At 41.3% G+C, this 25,187-nt stretch overlaps 1 protein-coding gene across 2 annotated transcripts in view; it reads left to right on the forward strand.

Moving 5' to 3' along the window:
* Positions 1-421: 421 nt before the first annotated feature.
* Positions 422-25,187, forward strand: part of LOC111240337 (AT-rich interactive domain-containing protein 1B-like) — a 51,394-nt gene continuing 26,628 nt past the window's right edge. For both annotated transcript variants that reach the window (XM_022770312.1, XM_022770313.1), the window contains exons 1-3: positions 422-1,036; positions 5,419-5,613; positions 20,324-20,437. In XM_022770312.1, coding sequence (XP_022626033.1) covers positions 512-1,036; positions 5,419-5,613; positions 20,324-20,437 — 834 coding nt within the window. In that variant the 5' untranslated portion in view covers positions 422-511. The remainder of the gene's footprint in view (positions 1,037-5,418; positions 5,614-20,323; positions 20,438-25,187) is intronic.

A 25,187-nucleotide genomic window follows, 5' to 3' on the forward strand; every position in this document is an offset into this window, starting at 1 on the left:
CGGCGGCAGTGGCGGAGCTGCCCCAGCTGCTACTGGACCTCCTCCTCCTCCTCCTCCTCTATCATCATCATCATCATCATCATCATCATCCCACCACCACACACCTCCGCCGTTCAGCCACTTTTTTCAGCAGCAGCACCACCAGCGGCAAACCCACAACAACAAAAACAACAACATAAACAACATCCAGCGGGGCCAGGGAGAGAGCAGCGGGAATAGACAACGCCATGGAGGAGAAGAAAACATCCTCCTGGTGGGGAACAGCCGAGCAGAGGAGCGCCATCACCAATACCACCTGAACAAGAGTGAGGAGGAGGAGGAGGAGGAGGAGGAGCAGCGGATGGATGCCAGCCTGGGATCAGCCACCAACAACAACCCTCCTCCAAGTGGGACCAGCTCCGAGTTTAATCATTATTATGGGAATGGAAGAGGAGGGCCTTGCTTTGATCAACATGGCGGACAACAAAGCCCAGGGACTGGGGTAACAGCGGCGCTCTCGGTACACAAAACCATGGACCAGGTTCAGAACTCCCACGAAGGCTATAACAACAACAGCCCGTACAACCACTACCCGAACTATCGACCCGGCTACGGGACTAGTGGATACGGAGGTATGATGAGTCCCTCACGCCAGGGGAACAATCTGATGGGCCCGGGCAGCGGTAGCTCGGCCGCTGCTAACCACAGCAAAGCGGTTATGGCTGCTACCAGCTCCCCGGCTGGAGGTGGAAGCGGCGGCGGCGGCAACACCGGAGGATTTCAGCGGTTTCCTGGACAGGGTCAGCAGCAGCAGCACCCGTCCGGGGCTACACCGACTTTGAACCAGTTATTGACGTCTCCGAGCCCGATGATGCGGGGCTATGGAGGTGGATATCCCGACTATAATAATCCCTCAGCACAGCAGCAGCCGAGCATGGGGTTGGCTAAAGACATGGGTTCCCAGTACGGCTCGGCTGCTCACGGCTGGGGAGGACAACAAAGAAATCACCCGGCCATGAGCCCGGGGAATAACGGGCAGGGAAGCGGCAGGTCCCAGGTGAGTAACACCTTGTTAAACACTTTGTTGTTTGCTGATAAACTCACATGGATAATCAGAGACAGTCATCTTGTTCCGGCTAACGTGCTAACCTGCCAGTTAGCCGCTATGCTAACCCAAATAGCTAACCTCAGTTAGCTGTTGAGCTAAGTGTAGTTTTTATTTCCACTGCAAATAGACATCATTTACACAGCCCGACACTAATTAAAGGGCTTATTTCACTGTCAAGCAAATAAGGCCTCGTCTTTAGTCAAGTAGTTGCAGAAACATTAATAAATAACCACCAAATGAGTTAACAGTAGTTAGTAAAGTCATGGTTTTGGTTCTGTGTCCAAGGTGACTCCGTTTTTAGCTCGCGAAGCTAAGCTAACATTAGCATTTTAGCTGTAGTTAACCGAGCCGCACAGGCCTGCAGAGGCTGCATGTATGTATGCAATCACACCGCGGACTGTAGCTGCTGTGACAACATATAATCAGCTGTTATAGTGATAAATAAAGTCTGGGGACGTTGACATTTGGTGACAAGATCTGACAGTTAGCTTTCTGACAGCTCCATTCAACCCTGACATCTACTTATTGCCTCACATATGCTAATTATCTCTTTTGAAGTAATTTGAGGTGTCATTGCTCTGTAAGTTGCTTCTGTTGTTGGAGAACAGACCCCCCTATGGAGAGGAGTTTTATCAGCGGTGTGAGATGCTGGTGAGGCCGCTCCTTTAGCTTCAGATCTGGCCTCAGCTTTGTTGGGTTGGAGCCCATTATGGCCCCATCGCCACACAAGAGCCCTGACCTTCACACATGCAGATTAGCCATGTGCCCATTACCACCGGCATAACACTGGAGCTAAATATTCAGCATGCTTCCCCCCACCACAACATCCCGGGCCTGCAGGAGGCCTGAGCCCCCCCGCCCTTTACCCACACTGCCTCATGGATCACTCCTGTCTGGTCATTCTTGTTTCATGTCGCCGGGACAGTTCACCATAACCTCTGATCATTAAATACACTGGAGGTTACAGAGTAGGATGGTAGAGTCTTTTTGCTGCAACTAATGACAGTTTTCATTATAGATAAATCAGCTGATAATTTTTTTTTCAATTAACCACTAGGTCCACAAAACAAATAAAATAAATAAAAAAGAAATAATGAAAAATACTAATCACACTGATGTTTCAAATGTCTTATTCTATCCGAATCAAAAATCCAAAACCCCAAAGAGATTCAGTTTAAAGAACATATATGAGGAAGAGGAGCAGCAGTCATACTATTAGAGGAACCGTTTTTTCACAATTCTTGCCTAAAAGTGGCTGAAGCAATTAATTGATCATCTGAATAGTTGCTGATTATTATTCTTTCAATCAACTTATCAATTAATTGACTAATTGTTTCGGTTCTATTCTGCTTGATTAATCGTTTGGTCTGTATAACATCAGATAACAGTAAAATAAATATACACCCCACAGTATCCTAGAGTACACGGTGACATGACTAAATGTCTGGTTTTCCAAAATCCAAAATATTTAGTTTACTGTAATGTAAGATCAAGAAAAGCAGAAAACAGTCATGTTTGTGTCCCTGGAACCAACAAGTTTTTGCCATTTTTGCTTGAAAAATAATTTGAATCAATTATCAAAACGGTTGCTGATTTAATTTTCTTTCAATCAACCAATCAGGATGTGACAAAAATGTAAGTTTATAATATAATTAATATACGTTTTTATCAGTTGTGTTTGTCTATATTGTTTAAATTATTTAACATTAGTTAAGAACTGACTAGTAGATTAGTGTTGATCCACAGAAAATAAACACTTTTAATTGTCGTCTTATCATTTAAGTTGTTGGTCATTGATAATTCTCTATTTTATGTTATGTAATTGTAATTTGAATATTTGGGGGTTTTGGACTGTCACAAATTGTGATGTGACTTTTTTTTTAAGCCAATTATATGGGCATTTTTGCCTTTTATTTGGATAGAGATAGTGAGAGAGAGAGAGAGAGAGAGAGAGAGAGAGACAGAGAGAGAGAGACAGATATAGGAAAGTCGGGGAGAGAGAGGGGATGGCATGCAGTAAAGGGCCACAGGTCGGACTCGAACCCAGGCTGCCATGGCCAGGACCAAGCCATACTGGCACACTCCCCACCAGGCCAGCCACTGGAGTGCCCCATGATGTGACTTTTTACTTATCAAATGATTGACTGAGAAATTAAATTGCATATTAATCAGTGTGTTAAAAAAAATATAAGTAATATTTTCAAAGACAATACTACATTTTTATTTTTCTTGTATTCTGCAGCACAAGTCATTTGCAGCTATTGTCATAGGTAAGAGGCACAACTTGGAGGATGTGTTACAAATCTTTGCTATTGTGCAGCGAATAGAATATTCGATGGTCAGAAGAGTCTTTAAAGATTCTGGAAATGCTCTTTAAAACACCAGTAAGTGCCGATAAATGACCTCCTGAGTTTTTCAGTGATTGTCAGCGATTTTATCTTTCAGAAAAACTGATGCTCGGCATGAGAGACACATTAACACAAGAGAGGCACAAACTGGGGCAAACCAACCTCCTGATAAGTCATTCGGGATGTTGTTTATCGGTCTTTCTGTCTAGGACATTTCAGATTGATTCACAAAACAAACCATTATTGGTATGTAGTATCACATCCTTATATCGCCCAATCCTAGTTTTAAATAAAACCTTTAATCCTTAATGTTTTCTTCCAGTACATGATGGATTTGTGAGCTGCTCTGCCAAAATATCTCAAGCTTTCATTGTTTTACTGGAATAATTTAGCTTTAATCAGCTTCTGTAGAGTTTTATGACTGATCTGAGAATCAGACTGTCAGATGTTTTATTGAGCATCGTTGATGGCCAAGTTTCCCTCCCTTCTGTTTACATCTGGATTATTGATCAGGTTTTTTTCCAGCTGGATCATCCTCCCTTACTACTACCAGCTGTGTGGACTTGGCAGAGCTCCAGAGCCGCTCCACTTTGTTTTTTATGTGTATTTTCTCTTCTCAGCTGATGGATGGAGATGTTCCATTCAAAAAAAAAAAAAAACATGAAAGAACAGGATTAAATGTCTGGATCATTTGTGTGTGCGTGTGTGTGTGTGTAAAACCATAAATGGTTTCTATTTTTAGCTGCAGCCGTGAAACATCTGTTCGCACTGAGTCACTTCTCTCACCTACTATTATGTCAGTGTGTCAAATACAGTGTGTGTGAATATTAAAGTGTACCCAGGTGTGACTGTTGACTCCAGTTTAAAGTGGCCTCCCAGGCTTTTGGATTGCTCACATCTTGCTGCTCCAGTTGATTCTGTTCTGACATGAGAGTTTAGTCCCAATTTTGTTTACATTGTACCTGATGATACATTGGCCTTTGAGCTAATACATTAGCTGCAGAGTAGGGCACCACGAGCTGGGTGTGACATGTAACACAACAGTGACAGTGGACAGTGTCCTATCCTACCATAACGGTTCTCCAGCTTAAAGGTAGAACCCCCCCCCCAGTTCCATGTTTGTACCTTTTTATACAGAATGGCGGCGTAACATTCTCGCCTTGAGCAGGCTGTGGAAAAGGTAATCAGGAGGGGCAAGTTGCTTCAGGCTTGTGTTGTACAAGGTAATGTCTGATCATGTTGGAAATCAAAAGTGTTGATAGTTAATTCGAACAGCCACACTGGAAGGTAAGGTGAAAAGTCAGCGGTCACAGAGGTGGGTGATGTGATATATTTTATATGGAGATAGTAGCGCATGCTTTCAGGCGTCTCTTCAGGACGACATCGGCTTTTCACATTAAAGGTGACATAAATAGTTGTGTGAAGAATAATGAGCCTGATGAGCAGTTCAAACCATGACTCCTTCTTCACCTCTACACAGCTGACCCATCACGGCATGAGGTGGGTGTGGTTGTCAGGTCATCGGTTTCAGAAAGTCACAGACATAGTCGTACACAACAAACCTAAGTATACCTTAAGTACACTCAGAGGTGCCTCAGAGTGTACTGTTCCCTTTTAGCTGCTAATACTAGTGTTAAATGCCTTGTATTTACTACTCCTCTGAGTACACATGTTGCCTTTGTAAATTAGCAGCAAGGTCTGTGGTGGCCCCCTCCAGAATATTTTCTAATACTGCTGCACATTGTAACAACTGAAAATGTGATTGTAAACATCAGGTAGTGACATTTCTGCAGATCACGAACCAAAGTACTGGACAAATTAAAACATAGATGAAAAGTCAGAGGATTTACCGCAGTTCATCCTGAGGGGAACATGAATGTCTGTAACAAATCTCATCATTATTCATCCAATAGTTGTTGAGACATTTCAGTAGCCTGGATCAGTGACAGAATCACTCATCATCCAGTCATTTCTCTTGCTCAGGTGCCGGCCATGGACCCGATGGCGATGAAGCGCTCTCAGCTCTACAGTATGAGCAACAACCCGTACTCCCAGCAGCAGCAGGGGGCGCCGTACCCCGGCCAGCCCTACGGCTCTCCCTCCCCCCACCGATACCCGATGGGGATGCCCAGCAGAGGGCAGATGGGGATGGGAGGGATGCAGTACCCTCAGCAACAGGTAGGAGATGGTCTGTCAACCTTTTTGAAAAAGAAAAAACAACTTAATTTCAAACTCTAAACGTACTGATACTGAACTTGTATCAGTACCTTAGTTTGGGGTTGTATCCCATGATGCCCTCTGTGCCCTCTTGATCACTTTTGAAGAGAGATTCTTATTTATTTTGCATCTGATGGCAGCGGTGCAGGAACAGGTCTTCCATTCGTATCTTCAGGTTTCAGACCAGACTTGGGTCTGGCGGTTTGGTTCAGGTCTTACAGATGTTTGTATGAGCGGGTTTCAGGTCTCATTTTTAGGCCTGTGCAAGATTAGATGGTTATCCAATAGCAATGTTGATAATTAACCGTTTAACCATTAACCAACAATAAGAATTTTGACCGATTTAAAACTAGCAGTTAAACAATAAAAAAATGTAAGTGTGTATACATATATTTACTGTATATCTATGAGAGAAAATCCTCCGTCATTGGATACTAATCCTGGCTGGTGGAAAGCTAATCAGATGTGCTTCTTCACTGCGGGTCTCACAGTTAACAGACTGCGCACCAGGCTGACCCCACAGCATGTCCACATGTTGCTATTTCAAAATCCAGTAGACAAGCTGTCTGCTATGCTGAGGACTGAGGTAGACCTGCCCTGTTTATTTTATTTTGAGGTCTGAAAAATGCGACTACAAGTTTAGGTTTTGTTCACCTGTTAGCTGTTTTTGATCATTAATTAGCTTAGAGCGGAGGAGGAGGAGGAGGAGGAGGTTTTCCTTACAGCGCTCTCCGCACTGCAGGATTCAGTGTGTGTTTTCGTGTCGTTAAACTGTTTATACATTAGAAAGTCTGGCTACTATGTGCTATTTATTTGAAGTTATAAAATATTTTCCTACACAGGAGATCTAGGCTATTATGCCGGTTCTGCACATGTAAAAAAACAAAAAAACATTTGTTGTATTGGGTCACAGACCCTCGTCCATTCTAGTATATTTTAATCTTGTTGGTTAATGAGCATTGGCTAAATTTCAAAATGAGCATCCTATTATCCAGTTGTCTTTGGGTTTGATTTAGGTTTTTTGGTATCACAAAGCTGCCTCACTTTTAGTTGGGTTACATCACCCTGGTAACCTGTGCTGCCAGGCTAACCTGCTGGGCCAGGTTAGCTTCAGAGGATCTAATCAACACCTGCCAACGGTGTAACTACTGACCAATCAGCTCACTGTAAACAGTCATTATTCATGCAGCACATTTCAAACACAGAAGCAATTAAAAAAACCATTAAAACTATTAGCATCAAAAACCAGAATAAAATCAATGCAGACAGAAAAAAATTATATTTAAAAATGAGATAAAATGAAATAAAGAACATAAAATGAAACTAAAATTTAAAAACACAAAAGTAATAATAGAGCAGAAATACAGTTATAGTGCAGCTGCAGGCATAAGTTGCCCTTAATGCAATAAAGGAAATAAAGAAATCAATCAATCAAAGGCACCGGAGAACAGCAGAGGTTTTAAGATGGATGTTATTAGAGATCAGTCAAATCGTTTTGCTGTTCCAGACTTCACTCTGGTTTTAAAACACAGCTTCTAAGGAACAGAGGGAGGGTTCATCACAATAAATAAATACATAATAAAGATTAAAGCTGCATTTTAATTGAGAAAAGATTCTTTGGTTCCCGACAGGATTTCTGACAGCGTTAATGCTGTTACTCTTATTCCATCGCTGCAGCTCAGAAGTGAAAACTAAACCCTCTGCTGTAATTTATCAGAAAATGACACTCTGAAACAAATGATCCAACACAGTCTACAACTAAATACCACTGAATGTTTGTCAGCCAACAGCCAAATGTTGGGAAATGGGTGAGTTGTTGTACTGGAGCAGCTTCTTACGCTCACAGCTACAGTCTGTAAGTTGTCCTTTGTGTGCTCAGAGCGGTTCAGTGTTTCCTGCCACTCTGAAGCTGGGATGAACTCACTTGTTTTGAGAGACTTGAGAGCTGGTTGTTTGTTCATGGAGTAGACCCACTGATTCATCTGCAGCATCACCGCCTCGTCACTGGATGAGCCGCTCGCAGGACAACACAGCTATTGATGCTGTCAAACCACGTGGCTCCCGCAGAGGGGGCCGGGCTGGGCCGGGCCGGGCCAGTCTGGGTCAGGCTATTCCTGGTGCAGACTGGGCTCGGGCTATTTTTAGACTCCAGACTTCTGGTCTGGGTCTTGTGCTGCTACTCAGAGCAGATGGGCTCCCCCAGGTTTATCAGTGTTTACTGACGACTGATGCTGCTTCTGATCCGCCAACACTGACCTCCTGTAACCTTCAAAGCCAACTGTGTTGAACAGCACTTACTGCAGACTTCAATGAAGTATAGAATAATATGATTGACACTCTGCATCATAATGCGCTCCACTGCTGTTCATGTGTAGGATTAGTGTCATTTTATCCAAATATTCCTACATACACAGCTTCTTTTTCATGCATGTGCAGTGGTTCCAGACGTCTGTATGCGGCCATTTTTACCAGTGAACTTTATCATCAAAGATGAGCGTGAAAGGGAGTCAAAGTTAATGCTTCCATGTTGGTCGATATAAAAGCCATTTCCAACCATGACTTCAAAACACAACCTCTTTACAGTATAGGCGTTAAACTGAGGGTTACATATGTAACTATGGTTCTGTGAATTCCTGGTGGCTGCCAGATGTAAATAAAAGGAATAGAAGTGATGTGAGCTGTGAGGAGGGTGGGGCCCCTCGTGGGTGGGTAGTCTGTGTTTGAATAAATATTTTGAGCTTGTATAGCAGGCGTGTTTAAACTGAAACAAGGTGTTTAGTTGCTCTTAAATTAGTTTAATATTATATTTTATAAAATTCTTCTGACAGTGTGGTAGCGGCGTGGAGTCTCCAGTATACAACCCTGTGGGAAACCCTGGTATCCTTTAACAAGGTGCACAATCCCTGCCAGCTCCAGACATGACCCAATTAATCTCCTAAAGACCCCTGGGACAAAGGTTTGTTTTTGGGCCCCTGTTGACCCCCACTAGAGATATGTCATTATGTGTGTCATTATTTGCTCAGACACCAACTAGTACTCCACAGCTGAAACGATTAGTTGTTTAACTGATCACTCGATTGAAAGAGAAGTCTTGTTCCAGCTTCTGGTTTCCCAGTTTTCTCGGACAGTAAACACAACATCCGACTGTTGTGTCGTCAGGGAATAATGATGAGCTTTTTCATTAATTTGACATTTTATACACTGAACAATCAATCGGCCGTTGAAAACAAATCGTAAGATGTATTGATAATGAAAATAATTGTTGGTTGCAGCCTCACAGTACTTCTGTGATGGAATATGACCTTGCCTGAGGTTTTCTGTCTGTAAATGACCATTAACTCTGTTTGATTGATAAATGGTATAAAAGTTTCTGAAATGTGTCTAAAAATATAGATATTCAGTTTATGGTCATGTCTGATGAAGAAAAGGGTCAAATTGTTGGATGTGAGAAGCTGGAACCAACTAACGTTTAAAATTTCTGCTTAAAAAATGACTAAAACGATTGTTTGATTATCTAAATAGTTGCAGATTCATTTTGGTTGCAGCTCTACACACAGTTTACAAGCTCAGAATCACTTGCCACAGTGGTCTACAGTGCGCTACCATATAAACACAACCTGCTGGGTTTAAATCTAGATTTGGATCTTTGTTTTCACTGATCTCTCAGTATGTTCTTGTCTCTTTTATTTCGTTCGACTTTCTAGTAAAAGTTATAATACCAAACATATTTTTGAAGTCTTGAGGAAACCTCACTGTTGGATCCTGGTTTCTGCTGTTTCCGGTGGACCCTCTGCAGGTGGTTTTCTCAGCCATTCTCTCCTGGCTCAGGTCTCTGTTCTCAGGTCGTAGATTTCTCGGATCTGTTTTCTTCCCCTGGAGCTTTTCCTCTGACAATCGTCTGATGTCGTCTCACAGATTCCTCCAGAGAGAGATTGTCATCACCGAGTAACGGCGACGTTATTACATCATTACAGGTTGACAGAGGTTTTTTTTTTTTCTTTTTTTTTTTTTGTTCAGCCAGAGGGAACTTGTCAGTGATGTTGTCTCTGCTCAGATGAAGACAGCCACAGGGGCTAAGAGAGGAAAGGTAATGACTTTTATGTGAGCGAGGCCCCAGATGGCCTCAGGACTCTTCCTTTATTAACTCTCTGATTTCAGATGAAATTGGATGTCGACCAGTCAGCGTCCCCCCTCTGTGCTGGTTAGATTGATCCTGGTTTTTGGGTCCAGGAGGTTTCTTTTCCACTGGTGACTTTCTGACAGAACATTTTAGAGCAATTCTTCAAGTCTGAAACCCAAATCTGGGACTGTATCCTTCGTATTTTTTAAAGGAATAGTATGGAAACTGTGGGGAAATCCTCCAGATTAAAGTCCATTTTAATCAGGTTATTTGCGGGTTTTGAAAAGTCTCAATAAGAGTTAGAATTCAGGTCCTTTTTGTTTAATTCCCACGATTGTCCTTCATTAGTTACTGTCCCAAGATATTTATATTAATTTACAACTTACAACAAAAATAATTTCCTTAGTTTTCTCTGTATTTACCTGAAGAAAACTGGCAGATTCGTGTCAACAAACACTTCTACTCAGGGATCAAACCAACATTCGCTGTGCCATTGGCAAATTTATCATTGCAAACATGCAAATGTCTTGCTTTGTCCGACCATCAGTGCGAAACCCAGAGAGATTCAGTTCCCTGTGATAGAAAGAAGAGAAAATGATTTCAAAGATCAATCTATCAATATTTTTCACTTCACCCTGTGGCCTCTGTAGCACCGATGTTAGCACACTCTCATTAAGTCTGCTTCAGACTGCAGACATCATCATCATCATCATCATCGTCCCTGACTCCTGCTTTCATCACCACACTGATATTACACCACGGTTGCTGAAGTGCCTGAGCACATGCAGGAGTTGCTCTTGAGCAAGGCAGTTAATCGTCAGCGCAGCTCCAAGCGCTCCACTTCTCACAGATTGCAGTCTGGTTGCGTCTTATTGCATTTTGTGTCAGCTTGTATTCCCGAGGAGGGCGTGAGCGTTCAGGGGGAGAACGGTCTAATGGGAAAGGTCTGTGGAAGTGTTACAACACCTGATTTAAATACAGGATCTCAACCTGTCTGTACACCTTTTTTAATGTTTAAGTATAGAGCTTATTATAACTAGTTTGTGTCAGTGAAGCTGAATCAGTTTTGGTTTTCAGGCTGCAGCAGCAGCAGCAGCAGGAGGAGGAGGAGTCGGGCTTTGCTGTAGATCCTCCGGAACCGGTTTGCTCACTGTTGTTAGAGGAAGAACAAAGATTATTGAAACTTCCTGGAGTTGATATGTAGAGTAACTCGTATCAGAGATGCACCCCATTCTGCCACTTTAACATGTTGGTTTCATGTCTGATAAACACACTGATCCATGGACAGTGTCAGATTTAACTGTAGCAGACCAATGTGAAACATGCAGAGAGAGAGAGAGACTCAATGAATTATCTCAAAGGTCCCATATAGTATAAAGGTAGATGTCCATGTGTTGTTTGATTATAGATCAGGTCTAGGTTCTATATTGATACTGTGAAAGTATCAAAGCCTCAGTCCACAGAGAAATGCACACAGCCTGTATTCAGAAACTGAGCCTTAAAACGAACTGCCAGGACCTCTGTAACATTGTGATGTCACAACAAAGCAGTCACCGGCCTAAGGCCCGCCTGCCTGGACCCACCTTCCAACCTTGCAGGATTTTTTGGGGGATTTTGGATTTTGGTTGTTTACTTGAAATCTGCTATATTTTTATTCGATCACTCAGAAAATCGTCAACCGATTAAGTTGTTGAAGAGAATCTTATCAGATCAGTCTATAAAAACTATTTCCCCTTGTGAGACAACCAGAGCAGAAGAGGTTAAAAACCTTTATATTTTTAATGTTCATTTATGTCAACATCATCCTTAAAAAATCATCTAAGTAAGTAAATCTTTATTCATATAGCACACTGAAAATCTGCTTAACAGGCTGCAAATTAAAACTCAAAATGACGAAAGCAAATGAGTAAATAATTCTGTCAAAGGTGAGCACAAATAATTAAAAGAATAAAACCAAAGAGAGAAAAATCAGGTCAAGGAAGCTTCGGTGAAATGCCTCTGAGAGCAGGAAGGTCTTTAGTCCAAATTTAATGTCCTGTCATTTTCTGCTTGTTCGCTGTCACATATCGTGAAACAGGCAGACGAACTCGCTCTCTAATAAGATTAAATGATGAAACTGATGTGAAAGCGTCAATGGATTCCCTGTGAGAAGAGGAGGGTTCAGCTGGAATAAAAAAAGTTTTGAAAATCCATCAGTGATGCAGCCTGAGAGAGAACTGAGAAAACACTCTCCTTTGTTGGTGGCGTTACTTTGCAACCCCCGATTCCTCTGTGGACTGGCTGACATATTATTTCTGAAGTACTCCCGTCACGTCTGAACGAAGACTGAACCAACATTTATGTAACTAGAGCCCCTGCTGGGGGGGGGGGGCGGATGACCAGGGCAAAAGGATGGAGTGAAACTTAGTTGACTGAATATGATTTATGTAGGGAGAATAAATAAATAAAGAGTTTGCTGATGAAACATCAACATGGATCCTTTTTTATAAGTTGCTTTCCCCCGTCATTGTTAATGATCAATGTTGTGCCAGTTCACACTTAAAATGAACTAGTTCGGCCCTTTACTGCATGTCATTCCCCCTCTCTCTGCCTCCCCATTTCCTGTCTCTCTCTACTGTGCTATCCAATAAAGGCATAAAAAGCCCAAAAAAATATACTTTAAAAAAATAAAAAAAAATGAACTAGTTCAAAGTTCAGTTCATACAGATGAAAATGAACTAGGTCACGTTCATTCTTCATTTTTTAAAAATTTTGAACTAAGTTCACAGTTCCAAAAATGAACTAGTTCACATTCATTTGTTCCGTTTCTTTTAAATAAAAGCCGCTATTCTTTATCCAATAGAACCTTCTTCTGCCCATCCCTCACCACCAGTTGTACATCACTGAGGAGTCACAGACATGGGTTACATCTAAAATTTGTATATAAATATAATCCATCTGAGTCTTCACTTGTTTGTTCATAAAACTGCTTCAAATGCTCAAACAAACTGGCTTCAGCAGTAGTAGATGCGTCTGTACTGTCTGTACTGCTAGCACCAGCCAAGCTGGGCCGTGTCTTTGTAAACTGATTTGTTCAGTTCACCGTTCACAAAAAAACAAAAGAGCAAGAGTTTGTTTTTTTACAAATGAACTGTTCACTGAAAACAGCTGCAACATACTGTATCTCCAATCTGGTTATTTTTCTCTTCTGCCACGCTTTAACCAAGTAACTGGCTCATTTAAATATATATAATAAATACTGAACAAAAATAGAAATGCAACCCTTTTGTTTTTGCTCAGTTGAAATAAAAATTAAAAAAAAAAAAAATTCTACACACACAGAGGGTTTATTTTGCTTACATATCTAATTTTTTGACCAGCTCAGGGTACACCTGTGCATTAATCATGCTGTGTAGCAATCATGCCACACCTGTCAGAAATGCTCACTGACATAGAGTAGAGTTAAACACATTTGTGAACAAAAAATAAGAGAAATAAACCATCTGTGTGTGTAGAAAAAAAGTTTAGATCTTTAATTTCAACTCATGAAAAATGGGAGTAAAAATAAGTGTTGCGCTTGTATTTTTCTTCAGTATAAAATGAAGTATTATTAATATATACACAGTAGTGTGCAGAAGTCTGGCCATTCATGGACAAATCCCATGTTTAGTTCATTTTTGAATAAAAAAAAAAAGTAACTAATGGTTAATGTGTGTGTGAAGCACTTTAAAACTGGCTCAGTGTATGAACTGTGCTCTCGGCTTTGGTTTAGGTCTGGTCGTCAGCTGATGTGAAATCAGCAGGAATGCGTTTAAAATCATAAACGTGGTCGCATTCTCAGTGACGATCATGTGATTCTCCTGTGACTCTAATAAATGTAGAACAAGCCGTTGTTCACAGTCAGGAGACATTTAGAGGCGCTAACAGTGAAGGGGTCAGAGGTCAGATGTCCCGGCACCTGGACATTATGATGACCAATTTATAAAGTCATGGAGTTGTGGAAGGGTTTTTATTCCAGGCAGAGACAGTTTGATAATATATGTAATTCTCGGGGGGTGGGGGGGGGATTTTCAGGAAAGTAAATATATAGGTCACTTTCCAGGAATTCTGCAGAGTGCGTTTTCAGGCTTGTTTCACATGTTCAGCAGAGTGGAAACAAAGTGGGAAACAACTCAAACTACACAGTCCTCTAAATGTGTTTTCAGTAGAGTGGGTGACGTGAAAAGGTGGATATTAACAGTAGATAAAAGCTCACCAGAATATCACTGCACAGCTCCATTTCAATGAGGTCCTCACTGTGAGCAGAATAATGCATTGATCCTATAGGTTTATGTTATGACCACCAGTGTTAATTATTTCATCTTCATTAGGCATCACGGATGGCTCTAAATCCTACAATACCCATGAGCCCCTGCCTCCATCGCTATGGAGTGTTAAAGTTGCTGAATTCATCCAAAATGGATGCAAAATTTAAAAGTAAATAGATAGATAGTTGATGTCCACAGGCTCATAGCTTTAAATTTTAATCAACAACCAGAGACTTTCTAACACAGCTGTTCATCTCTTGTACTGAGTGGAGACTTTCATGTTCATCCAAGACACAGACATAGAATAAATGTAACGTTTGTCAAGTTTTCATCCAAATTTTAACTGGATATCCAGAAAATTATCAAAATAAAATGCTAATTAATGTGAGCTTCTCTCCTCCTCTGCTGTGTGAGTATGAGTTGGCTGGTTGATGGAGGTAAACAGCTGGTGGAGCTGATTCTCCAGTCGCTGCTGTTAAGGCACTACAGAAGAAGATGAGGTCATTAAAAGAGCTTCAGTCAAAGTTCAAACGATGGAAAACCATATGATGGAAATCTGACATTTCTGTTTGTTTCCTGTATTTTATGTGAAGAGGGTTCCAGCCTCCTCCTCATCGCTCCACACAGATCTGATGTTTTCTCTCTCTCCATACTTTGCTTTTTATCTGCACAACTTTTCCCCCTGAGATACTTTTAAAATAGATTTTTTTTCTGGTTTAATTTCCAGTGTTTCCACTCAAACTGAAAATGCTCATAAAACCTGGTGGATGGAAACACACTTAGTGTCAATGGTGAAAATGAATGGGTCTTTCAGAAGTGATGGGACCCAAAATAGCTCTGACCACAACTGAGCTTGGCTCAGTTTGTCTGTAGTAAATCAGCTGTCAGCACGCCGACTCGTTATTTATTCATGGGAGACTCATTTCACTGATGTTTGTTGTTTCTCTTCAGATGGGATCTCAGTACAGTCAGCAGCAGCAGCAGCAGCAGCAGCAGCAGCAGCAGCAGCAGAACATTGGTGGTTACTGTCAGCCGGGCCAGCCCCCATACTTCAGCCCCCCACAGCAGCAGCCAGCTGCCCCCAGCCAGCCGCCGTACATGCAGCCCCGCCCACTCCCACAACAGGTACAACTAGAACTCCAAAGGCTGTTCCTGCAGGGTGGTCGCCTCCTGAGGGCAAAATGTGACACAGACACTGTTCTCACAGGCTGGTTGTTTCATTCTGATCAAATCATGAAACTATAGACTTCCTACAGATGTTTCACAATAAAAGCCTTCAAGGGAAAGGAAGGGAATGCTCAAGAGCTGCAAGTAACAATTATTTATCCTTGTCAGTCCTTGTCATTGAATCGATTATTATTTTCTTGATTCAGTCTATGAAATGTCACAAACTAGTGAAAAACTCCATGGCCACAGGAAAAATACTCTTTGTTTTAAGGTGGATTTTCTAATGTTTTAGACAGTATAAGGAATAAACCAGTGATAAGTGACAACTGAGAACATTCCCACAAAAAGTCCACACTGCAAACGTCCCACAACCCGAGTCGGCATCTTCATGTCACTTCATTTATCTGTCCATCAGTCCGAAACTCAAACATCTTTTCACAAACTGCCATATGACAAAATGACATCAAATCCAGCAAACGTTTGATACTCTGTGCTTCAAAAGTGACTGAAACAATAAATCAATTAGCAAAATCATTCACGATGAATTTTATTCCGATCAACTTATCGATTAATTAACTAATTGTTGCAGCTCTAGATTGCTCCCTGAATTGCTTGAAGGCTTTTAATGTGAAAGAGGCAGAAAAAGAGGAATGAGGAAAGAGACTCTCATTAAAATATGGTCGTGTATGAAAACAGAAATAAGAAATAAAACCTCAGATGAGTAAAGGACACAATGGGAAATATCGAGTAGCAAATTGATTCTGAATTGGACTTGAACTGCTTGAGTCCTTCACACCACTAGAAGAATGAAAATAATAAACCACTGTGGGGGCAGCTGTGGCTCAGAGGGCAGAGCAGGTCGTCAATCCCCGACTCCATATAATGAAGTGTCCTTCAGCCCTGATGGTCGGGCCAGGACCCTTCACGGTAGCTGTCTGTCCTCAGTGTGTGTGTTCGTTTGAAGATCACAAATCAGACAGACAAATATATCGGATCAGTCAAACAATCTCAGAGAAAATTAACTGGCTGGTTGATGGAGTTAAACAGCTACAGAGACGCCCCGGCCTACAAATCATATTCTTCACACGTAACGTAACTTAACTTAGAACTCACAGTCATCAGATTAAGTCAAATCACAGCCTTGAAGCTTGAAAAGAATAGACCCAAAATAAAAAGGTTATTGTTTACTGTTGTTTTACCTGTTTTACCTGTTTACCAGTCTTAAACCTGGTCTCAATCAATCAGGCAATTGCAAATGAAACTGCTCAGGTTTCTAGACTTTTTTCATGACAACAGGTTTGTTATGGACTAAAGCTTGGGTGTATTTTTTTGAAGGGAAGCTTGTGGTGAAAATGGTGAGGTGTCGTCCCTCACAAGCCGAAACAGTAAGGAGCTGCTGCAGGGTTGTGAAGATCCTGAAATGCTTTGCACAGATAGAATCAGGAGACTTGGAGCTTTAAAACAATGTAGAACTTGTCAAGGTTGAGTGAAGACCGGCGTCCGGCACAGACCAAAAACACACCTAAGGGACAGTGTCGGCTTTATATAATCAATATGCAGGTGAAACTGTCAGGTGCCTGTGTGTGTGAGGAACATTGAAGGAAGTCCAATCACAGTAATATAAAGCAGGATTTCCCCTGAGATACCCCTGCTCTGACAGCCTTAATTAACTCTGCGAGAGAGCGATGGGAAAGAAAAGAAAGGTGCTCCTGGTGTGAAGGCTTCAGACCCACACAGAGTTTCTCGTTGATTTCACCTTCACAGACAGTTAAAGGTAACACACAACAGACGCTTTGGATCACATCAGGTCACCTGAAGCCTGTAGCACAATTTGAACAAATAAGAATATGTTAATAATTTCTTATAACTTGAGTAACAACCATTTAGCCTAAACTACACTGTTTTTTCATTCGGTGTGGCTCTGATGCTGCAGTGGTTAATGAGCTAACTCCTGGGCTGATCTGGGCGTATTTTACTGGAGCAGCATCAGCTAGAATAAAGTTGATCAAAATACAACAATAACCCTTTCTTTACTGTGTTTTCATCTGCTAGTGTTGCAGCACTGTCGTCATTTACTGCAGCCGGGCTTCACACTGCGAGCGAAAATGAGTTTGTATGAGTGTTTTCAAAATACAGATTTGAATCAGTTACCGCTCCTACTGTGTTGTCAAAGCTGAATGTAGAAAACATTCAGGTAGCAGCTGTTGCTTAATGTTAACTCTGTAAGTAACTCAATGACAGAACAGAATAAAACCAGTCAGTGTACTCAGCCAAAGATTGTCTGAGATAAAAAAAAAAAAAAAAGCTCCAGAGACTGTTTCTGTAGTTTCAATATGTCCAGCAGAGTGAGACGTCTTCTCTCAAGAGGATCGATGATTTCAGGAGTCACATTCTCCCAGTTAAACTTTCATTTATATGAGATCAATAATTTAATCAGGTCAGCGTCATAGTTTTGAATCAGGTCCTCTAGTATCTGGATCAAGCAGCTTGTGAAAAATAAGGTGTTAGATTCAGTGTGTCAGATTTAATCAACATTGATGTGGATATAAGAATCAGATCAATCTGTCTGTCAGCAGTCACTCATTATTAACGGGACATCACTAAAGCTAATGTCCGACTTCAGTTACATTTTACACATTCAACGAACAGACTGAGTTTATTATGCACGATTTTTCTGTCTGTGGCATTGATTCATTTGGTGTCATGTTCTTCTGTTCTGGTTTCCTGTTTCCTTTATTTTACAAACTCCCCCCCTGCTGGAGTACGAGGTATAGCCATTAGCTGCGTCCCAATGCGGGGGCCTTTGGTAGCTGTCATAGACCACGAAGGCCGAACTGAATTGAGACGGTCTGGGTCCACGGAGAATGTTTTGCCCTTACCTGTCGCCTAGCAACCTTGACAACACGTAACTTTTTTTATACCAAAACCTTGAGGTGTTAAGGCCCTTGTTTTTAACATTTGTACCATTAGTTGTTCAACAGAGCTGAAACCCAATACTTAGATTTAAAAGTGTAATCCTTGGGCTCTCTGTTACCAACTTCCAATGAATCTTGGGATAGGTTGGGCCACAAAGGATCCACCCGTTGGCGCCTATGTTGCGCAGAAAAAGAAGGACGCATTTCTCTGACGCATTTGAAGGAGTTTTCAAAATGGGACAGTCTATAGTCGCTGCTGTGATGCAATCGGTCTTCAAATGCAGCTTCAGAAGGATGAAGCTCCTGAATTGGGACACAGCTACTGTGTGTTAGGAAGACTTGCAGTTCACATAGATTTCAGGTGCAGTGTTTATATGAGCATGTCAGGAGCCAATAAGCTCCTTTGATTAGTTAATTGCCTTATTGACTTGTTTAGTTTGGTTGTTGGGTTGTTGCTTTTCTTTCTAGGTTCATTTGTTTGTTCACTTTATTGTCCTTTGAGTTTAATTCTGTTGGTATGATGTTGTATTGACAGAAGAGGTTTGTGGGACTCTCAGTGTAGCTAATTGAATTTGTGTTGTTGGTATTGTTAACTTTAGTTGTGTTTCTGTTACTGTTTTATTCTAGAAACCACATAAACACAGAGTGTAAACCTGCACAGTCTCCTAGTAAAGCTGCAGGAAACTCCAAAGTGTCTTGTGTATTGTAACGGATACACCGCAGTAATTACAAACTCAACAACCAGTAATATGAGAGACACCACATGTGACCTATAGCACACAGTGGACACCCTGTACAGACAGAAGGTGTAGTGAGGATGCACTGATGTGAGGAATAAATAGCCGTCTTTCCACAGAGCTTACAAGTGTTCGCAGGGCAATGGCGTATAATGATGTGGCGCCATGTGTCAACCCGCATTCATGCTACTGTTTAGATATTCTCTGTCAATGATTCTCAAATCCGTTTTTTTTTTCATATTTTCTAACTCTTATGCAGCAGTTATCTGATAAAAAAAAACTGAAAAGAACTTCAGAGGAAATTCTGTTGTAATTTAACTAATGAGTGATGTTTTTAGTTGCCAAATAATAATTTCAAACATTGACCGGTGTCTGCTTGAAAAATGCAGTGGCTTTGTCTTCCATTCACATCATTTTCATCTGGTTTTTTGTTCTTTAAAATGACCGAACTGCAGCATAGTTTACGTCTTTGTTTGTGTTTTGTTTTGTTTTTTTCAAAAAGTTGCACAAGCCTGTAGGGAAAAAATATGCTCAGCAGTGACTACAGTGTGCTGTAGCTCAGCTTGAAAGCTCAGTCATGACCTTGGAATCAACGCCTTTACCACAAGGTCCATTTAGTAGCTCTTCTGGAGGTTTTGAATGCATCACACTGTCATCAACAGCAGATTAAGTTTGCTTAAGCCCCTTTTCCACTGGTCAAAAAACCCACTAAGACCCGCTAACATTGGGCTTTTGTTGGCAATCGGCTCCCTGCTCCTGGGTGAACCTGCTAATTTTTGCCCTTTTTCCTGCTGTAATGTCTTTCAGAGCACAAACGGCACAGTGCTGTTAAACCAGAAATGTCCCAGCTACACTATGCTCTGGGGTGAAAGAATGAGCTGCAGCCCTGAAATAAGTTTTAAAAACACACAATCACTGATTGAAGTGTCTCACACAGACTCTGACACTGTTATAGCAGCAGCAACAATCCGGGGATGAGACGTGATAGATCTGTTTTACTTGTTTGCTCCGCAGCTAGCACCTCACTCTTTCTCCACTGTGTCTGTGCTCTACGAGTGCATGTGATGACATCGCCCCCTGCAGTTGTGTGTATCCTCAGTCTGGACAGAAAAGGCAAACTCAACTGTTAGTGGAAAAGAGGTCAACTGGCTTTTATTATTGGGGTTTACATTTGTTAAAAAAAGCCGCTTATACCCACTAGTTTTGGTGTAAAAGGTATAAGATTCCACAGAAATAAAAAATTAAAAGTACCTCTAAGTCTCCCCATTCACGGTGATTTAAAAGCCAGCATCAGTTTGCTGTTTAAGAAAGCTCCAGAGCAGCTGCTAAATGGACACTGAGGTGAGATAGTTTTGGTTCCAGTGAGAGTAAAAAGATGATCCGACAGGTGTGAGCTCTTGAGTGTTTTGTAGTCTAAACTTTGTTCCTCCGTCTGTGTTGACGCAGGAAGTGCCGCAGGAGGCGTACGGGGGCCGGGGCCAGTCTGCCGCTATGACTCCTGGTAAACCAAACCACGAGGAGATGAGTCTGAGCCAACAGGAGAGACCGTCCAGCCTGCCGGTGAGTCTGAACAAAAAAGCACATCACTCAGCTTCAGAGGAGAGATGATGCTAGCGGCTGCTGTACAATAACGTCTCACAAAAAAAAAAACACTTATTTGTCATTAAATGGCAACAAATCTGAGAAAAAGTGTAAGGAAATCTGCTTTAACAATTTACAGCATCGAACATTAATGCTGTTGGCTTAAATATCAACCGCCTGTATCAAAGCCTGTGATTGGCTGCAAATAAAGTCAAGTTGTCCGTGTCACACTGTTGATTGACTTTATTGACCGGCCAACAGAAGCTACAGATGAGGGATGAGGGTTGTTGGGACTTTCAAAGTAAACAGCACCATTTCTACAGATGTTTCTGAAGGCAAACATGTTCATGATACTGTTTTGCTAGTTTATACTGGTTGCATCACAAGGCTTAGTGCTTTATAGTCAGTAGTAAAGTTTGTCAAAGTTGTGTGAGGAGTGGGTGAACGGACCAATGTTAAAGATCTAAGCTGACTATCCTGTCCTGCACTGCTTACAGCGACAAGGAAAACATTTTTTTCCTTTTGTCTTTTTTTCTTTTATTTTGAAATCCCTCACATCTGGCCAGACAGTTTTCTTCCTCAGACTCTCAGCAAACCGTATTTACAGGCCTGTTTATCCTGAGGTTTGACTCTGCCCTGATTGTGACAAAGCAACAGATCATAAAGGGTGAAAACCAACAGATGGAGCAACATAATATAGAAAGAAGAGTTGTTTGTTGTGTCAGGCTCAGTGGTCGTGATTCAGACTCTCGCTGTGTGACAGATTGAACATGTTTCAGACCTTCCCTGCTGTCTGCAGGCTCTGATTGTTCTGTGGCTTGTCGTCGTCGTTGTTGATAATAATGCCGTCCTCTTTCCTCTCAGGCTGAACCTCGCAGGTATCACGCTCTGAGTGCCTGATATTTCCTGCTGAGTTGATTTGTGGCGTCCGGGGCCACGCACAGATACACAACTGAAATAATGACGTGTCCTCGTGATCTGTAGCTGAGCTTACATTGAACTGTTGTTTACATTTAAAAGATGTTTACAACTAGTTTTCAGCTCTGTATGGACTGCTGTTTTCTCCCAACCCAGAGAGAAGTCTGTCTGTTGTAAGTTACTTATAAATTATAGTTATAAATTACTTTATAAAGCCCAAAGGTAAGGTAGGGAAGAAGCAGAAAATATTTCGAAAATAGTCAAATAATAGATAATAATATAAAATCAGAGAATAAAGAATCTTAAAGTTTCTAGTAACCACTGATGTGATTTGTAGGTTAAAAAACATTTAAACCTGTAAAACTGGAAAATAATTTTTTTTTAATCAGCTATTCTTTTGACTGCATTTTTTTTCCCGTTTTTGCTTTATTTTCTCGATCAATTCTTTGGTCTATAAAACATCACAAAATGCCTGCTGCAGTTTCAAAGCGCCTAAGGGGAAATCTTCAATTGTCTTGGAAATTAATATTTTTTGTTGGTCAGACAAAATATTTGAAGACTTCGCCTTAGATTCTGGGAAACTGGGATGTAATTTTTTACTGTGACTGTCAGTAGTTTGTTTTCTGTCTGTTATTTTCCAGTGAATTAAGACACAGTCGACAGTCAATTTTCAAGAGCATCACTGACATAATGAGAGTAATGAGGCGTTTTTCACTATTTTCAGACATTTAACACACTGATCAATGAATTATTAAAGCAGTTCTCCTGTGATGGCAGGATGTGATGATATAAAGTAAACCTGTGGCATCTGGAGCCCCTGGGCATTTGCCCGCTTTGCTTGTTTGGTTTGCCTGGTTTGCTTTGGAGAAACTCTGCTGGACATATTTGGTAAATCCATTATGTAGATAAGAAACAATAGAGGCCCAATTATAGAGCCCTGGGGTACACCTGTGTCCACCTCTGAAGGTGTTTCCCAAATAGAGAGTCTGTGAAATTGATAAACTCTCAGTGTGAGTCAGGAAAATTCAGCAACTTGAGCAGAGCATTTTCCAGTCAGTATCACTCCTCCGTCAGTTTGGTTGCAGAGGTTTCACTCTGTTAGAAAAACCTTCAGGAACCGTTTTATAGCTGCTCGAATGAAATCTCCTTCAGCTCTGATGGTGAACGCTCCCGTTTCTCTCTATCTATCTGTTTCTCTCCTTGCTTCTCCTTTTTTATCTCTCTACCTCCCTTTCTCTCTGTTTAAACTGGTTCCATTGTCCTCCCTTTTGTCTCTTTACATTCAGCTTTATTCCCTCTTTCACATGCAGGTTTTCTCCTCTGACTCCCTTTTCCTCTCACTATTATCTTGATCCCGTCCTCTTGCCCTCCCCTTCTCTCTCTTTTTTCTTCCTGTCATTCTCTTTCGGTGCCTCCTCTTTGAAGTCAGGGTGCTGATGCAGTTGCCATGGCAACAGGCGGAGGGGAGACGGGCTCTGTTGCAGGAAGGGAAAATAAAAAAATCAGCAGAAATCAGCTAAACCCGAAAGCCTCACAGAGTCTTTAATAACTTCACTACAGAGTCCATGATGCTGAGATTATTTCCTCTAGTTTAGATATTTACAATGTTTAAAAACTTGGTTTATTTTTTGCTGACTGTCGCTCATGGTCTCACTGGCATTGAAGCAGTGCAGAAAACATAATACATCTTGTATACATGTTACTGATACAATAATAATAATAATAAGTGACATTCATTTACAAAGTGCTTTACATTGTTGAATTTCAGGATTACAATTAAAATAAATAAATAATACAACAATAATTTGGTATAAAAAAGTATTTAAAAAAATATCAATAAAAAAAGAGGTAAATAGAATAAAAAAAAATATATAATATAATATATAATATAAATATGAAAATCAAAATTCAAACTTCGCTTTGCTCTGGATGTTTTGCAAATTTCATCAAGATTAAAAATTGAGACATGTTTTACTGTGTTTTTAGAATAAAGTAGGTAAAACCAATGTTAAAGTCTAAATTAACCTGAAAAGGAAATAAGAAATAAAAAGAAAAATAACTTTCCTCAGTTTGTTGCTCTTTGGTAAGAACATGTTGGAGACAGCTGTAGCCTCCAAACAACATCTTTACCACCAGCTTCATTGCTTTGGTCTGAGGACACAGCAGTGTTCAGTCTGGTCATCAACACAAGCCATCAGAATCAGTCTGATTCCCAGTTTAACCCAGTCATCTAAACCAGTTAAAAGAACCCAATATACCCCAAACTACTTGAATGCTTTTACCCTTCAGTCATTAAAACGTATGAAATTAAAACACCCCACACCACCACACATACTCTTCTGTATTTGAATCGAGAGGAATTTTAGAACCAAGTTGATGATGTTAAAAGTATATAGATGAATAGATGATGAAAATTGTATTATAATGTATTTTTTAACATTGTTGTTTTCTATATTTGTTCACATTTAGTCAAACTATCCATAAACATTGCTGAATCAGCTCCTGTTTGTAGTGTAGCCGTGGATTTACAGACAACTATCACTGGATTACTGTTGCATTGAGAAAAACTTCAAAACTCGATGATTCTGAATGAAGTTCTGCAGCTATAGAGTCTTGTTATGAAATTGGAGCGCGATTCTTTTTTACTCAAATTCACCTCACACAGTATCTCTGCTTCGTGTGAGGAAAAGAAGAGGAAAGAAGGGAGGAGAGGGGAAAAAAGGGAGGTGAGGATAGGAAACGGAGGGGAGATATGAAAATTACTAGAAGGAAAGGAGAAGTATGCAGGAGAGAGAAGATGAGATGAAATGGGGAGGACAGAAGGAAATAGACAGCGGAGATAAAGAGGAGGAGGTGAGAAAGAGTGGAGGAAGATGAGGTAATAAGAGGAAATTGTGGAGGTGAAATGGAGGAAGGAGGTAATGAGAGAGAAAAGACGAGGTGAAAGTTGGAGGAAAAGGAGAAGTATGGAGGACAAGCAAGACATGAGGAGGTGAACGTGATGTGGTGGAATGGAGGAGAAAGAAGGGAGGAGGAGATTAGGGTGAAGGAAAGGAAGAGAGGATAAAAGAAGGAGCAACAGAGAGACATGAGACAGAAGGGAGTAAAGGAAAAGGAAGATGGGATGGAGAGGAAGGAAGTGACAAGAGGAGGAAGAGATGGAGGAAGAAGAGAAGATGAAGGGGGGGCAGCAGGAAAATGTGAAGAGAAGGAGGAGAGAGACAGCAGGATGTGAGGAAGATAGGGAGGGAATGTAAGAGGAGGTGAAGGAAGAGAAAGAACATGTTAGAGGAGGAGAAAAGGAGGAATGTGGAAGAGGAAGTTAGGAGGAGGAGGCGAGAGAACAGGTGAAGGAGGAGAAGGTCGAGCAAGGCTGCAGAGAAACACTCTCTCGCTCTCTGCAGCTCACTCTTTATAATTAGACTGTGTGTGTGTGTGTGTGTGTGAGTGAGTGTGTGAGTGTGTGAGTGTGAGAGAGGCAGTGCAGCAACTGATTGGCTGAGCTGTTGGCATGAGGAGGAGGGAGGGAGGATGGGTTGCTGCACTGTGATTGGCTGGTCCCAGGCCCAGGGGCAGATGGGAGATTTCAGTGCAGTGTTTCTCTCCTCTTTTTCTCCTTCTTCTCAGACTCTCTTCGTCAATTTCTTCCCCCCTTCCTTTTCCCGTCCTCCTTCTCCTACCTCCCCTCCTCCTTTCTTTCTCTTCTATTCCTCACCTCAACTCCTCATCTTCTCTTTCCTCTCATTCCTTTTTTTTATCTTTTCTCCATCCACCTTTCAACTCCCCCTTTTCTCACCTTCTCTTTTCTTGT

This window comes from Seriola dumerili, unplaced genomic scaffold, assembly GCF_002260705.1.
Source record: "Seriola dumerili isolate Sdu_G_001 unplaced genomic scaffold, Sdu_1.0 BDQW01000025.1, whole genome shotgun sequence".
In the NCBI taxonomy this organism is placed as follows: Eukaryota; Metazoa; Chordata; class Actinopteri; order Carangiformes; family Carangidae; genus Seriola; species Seriola dumerili.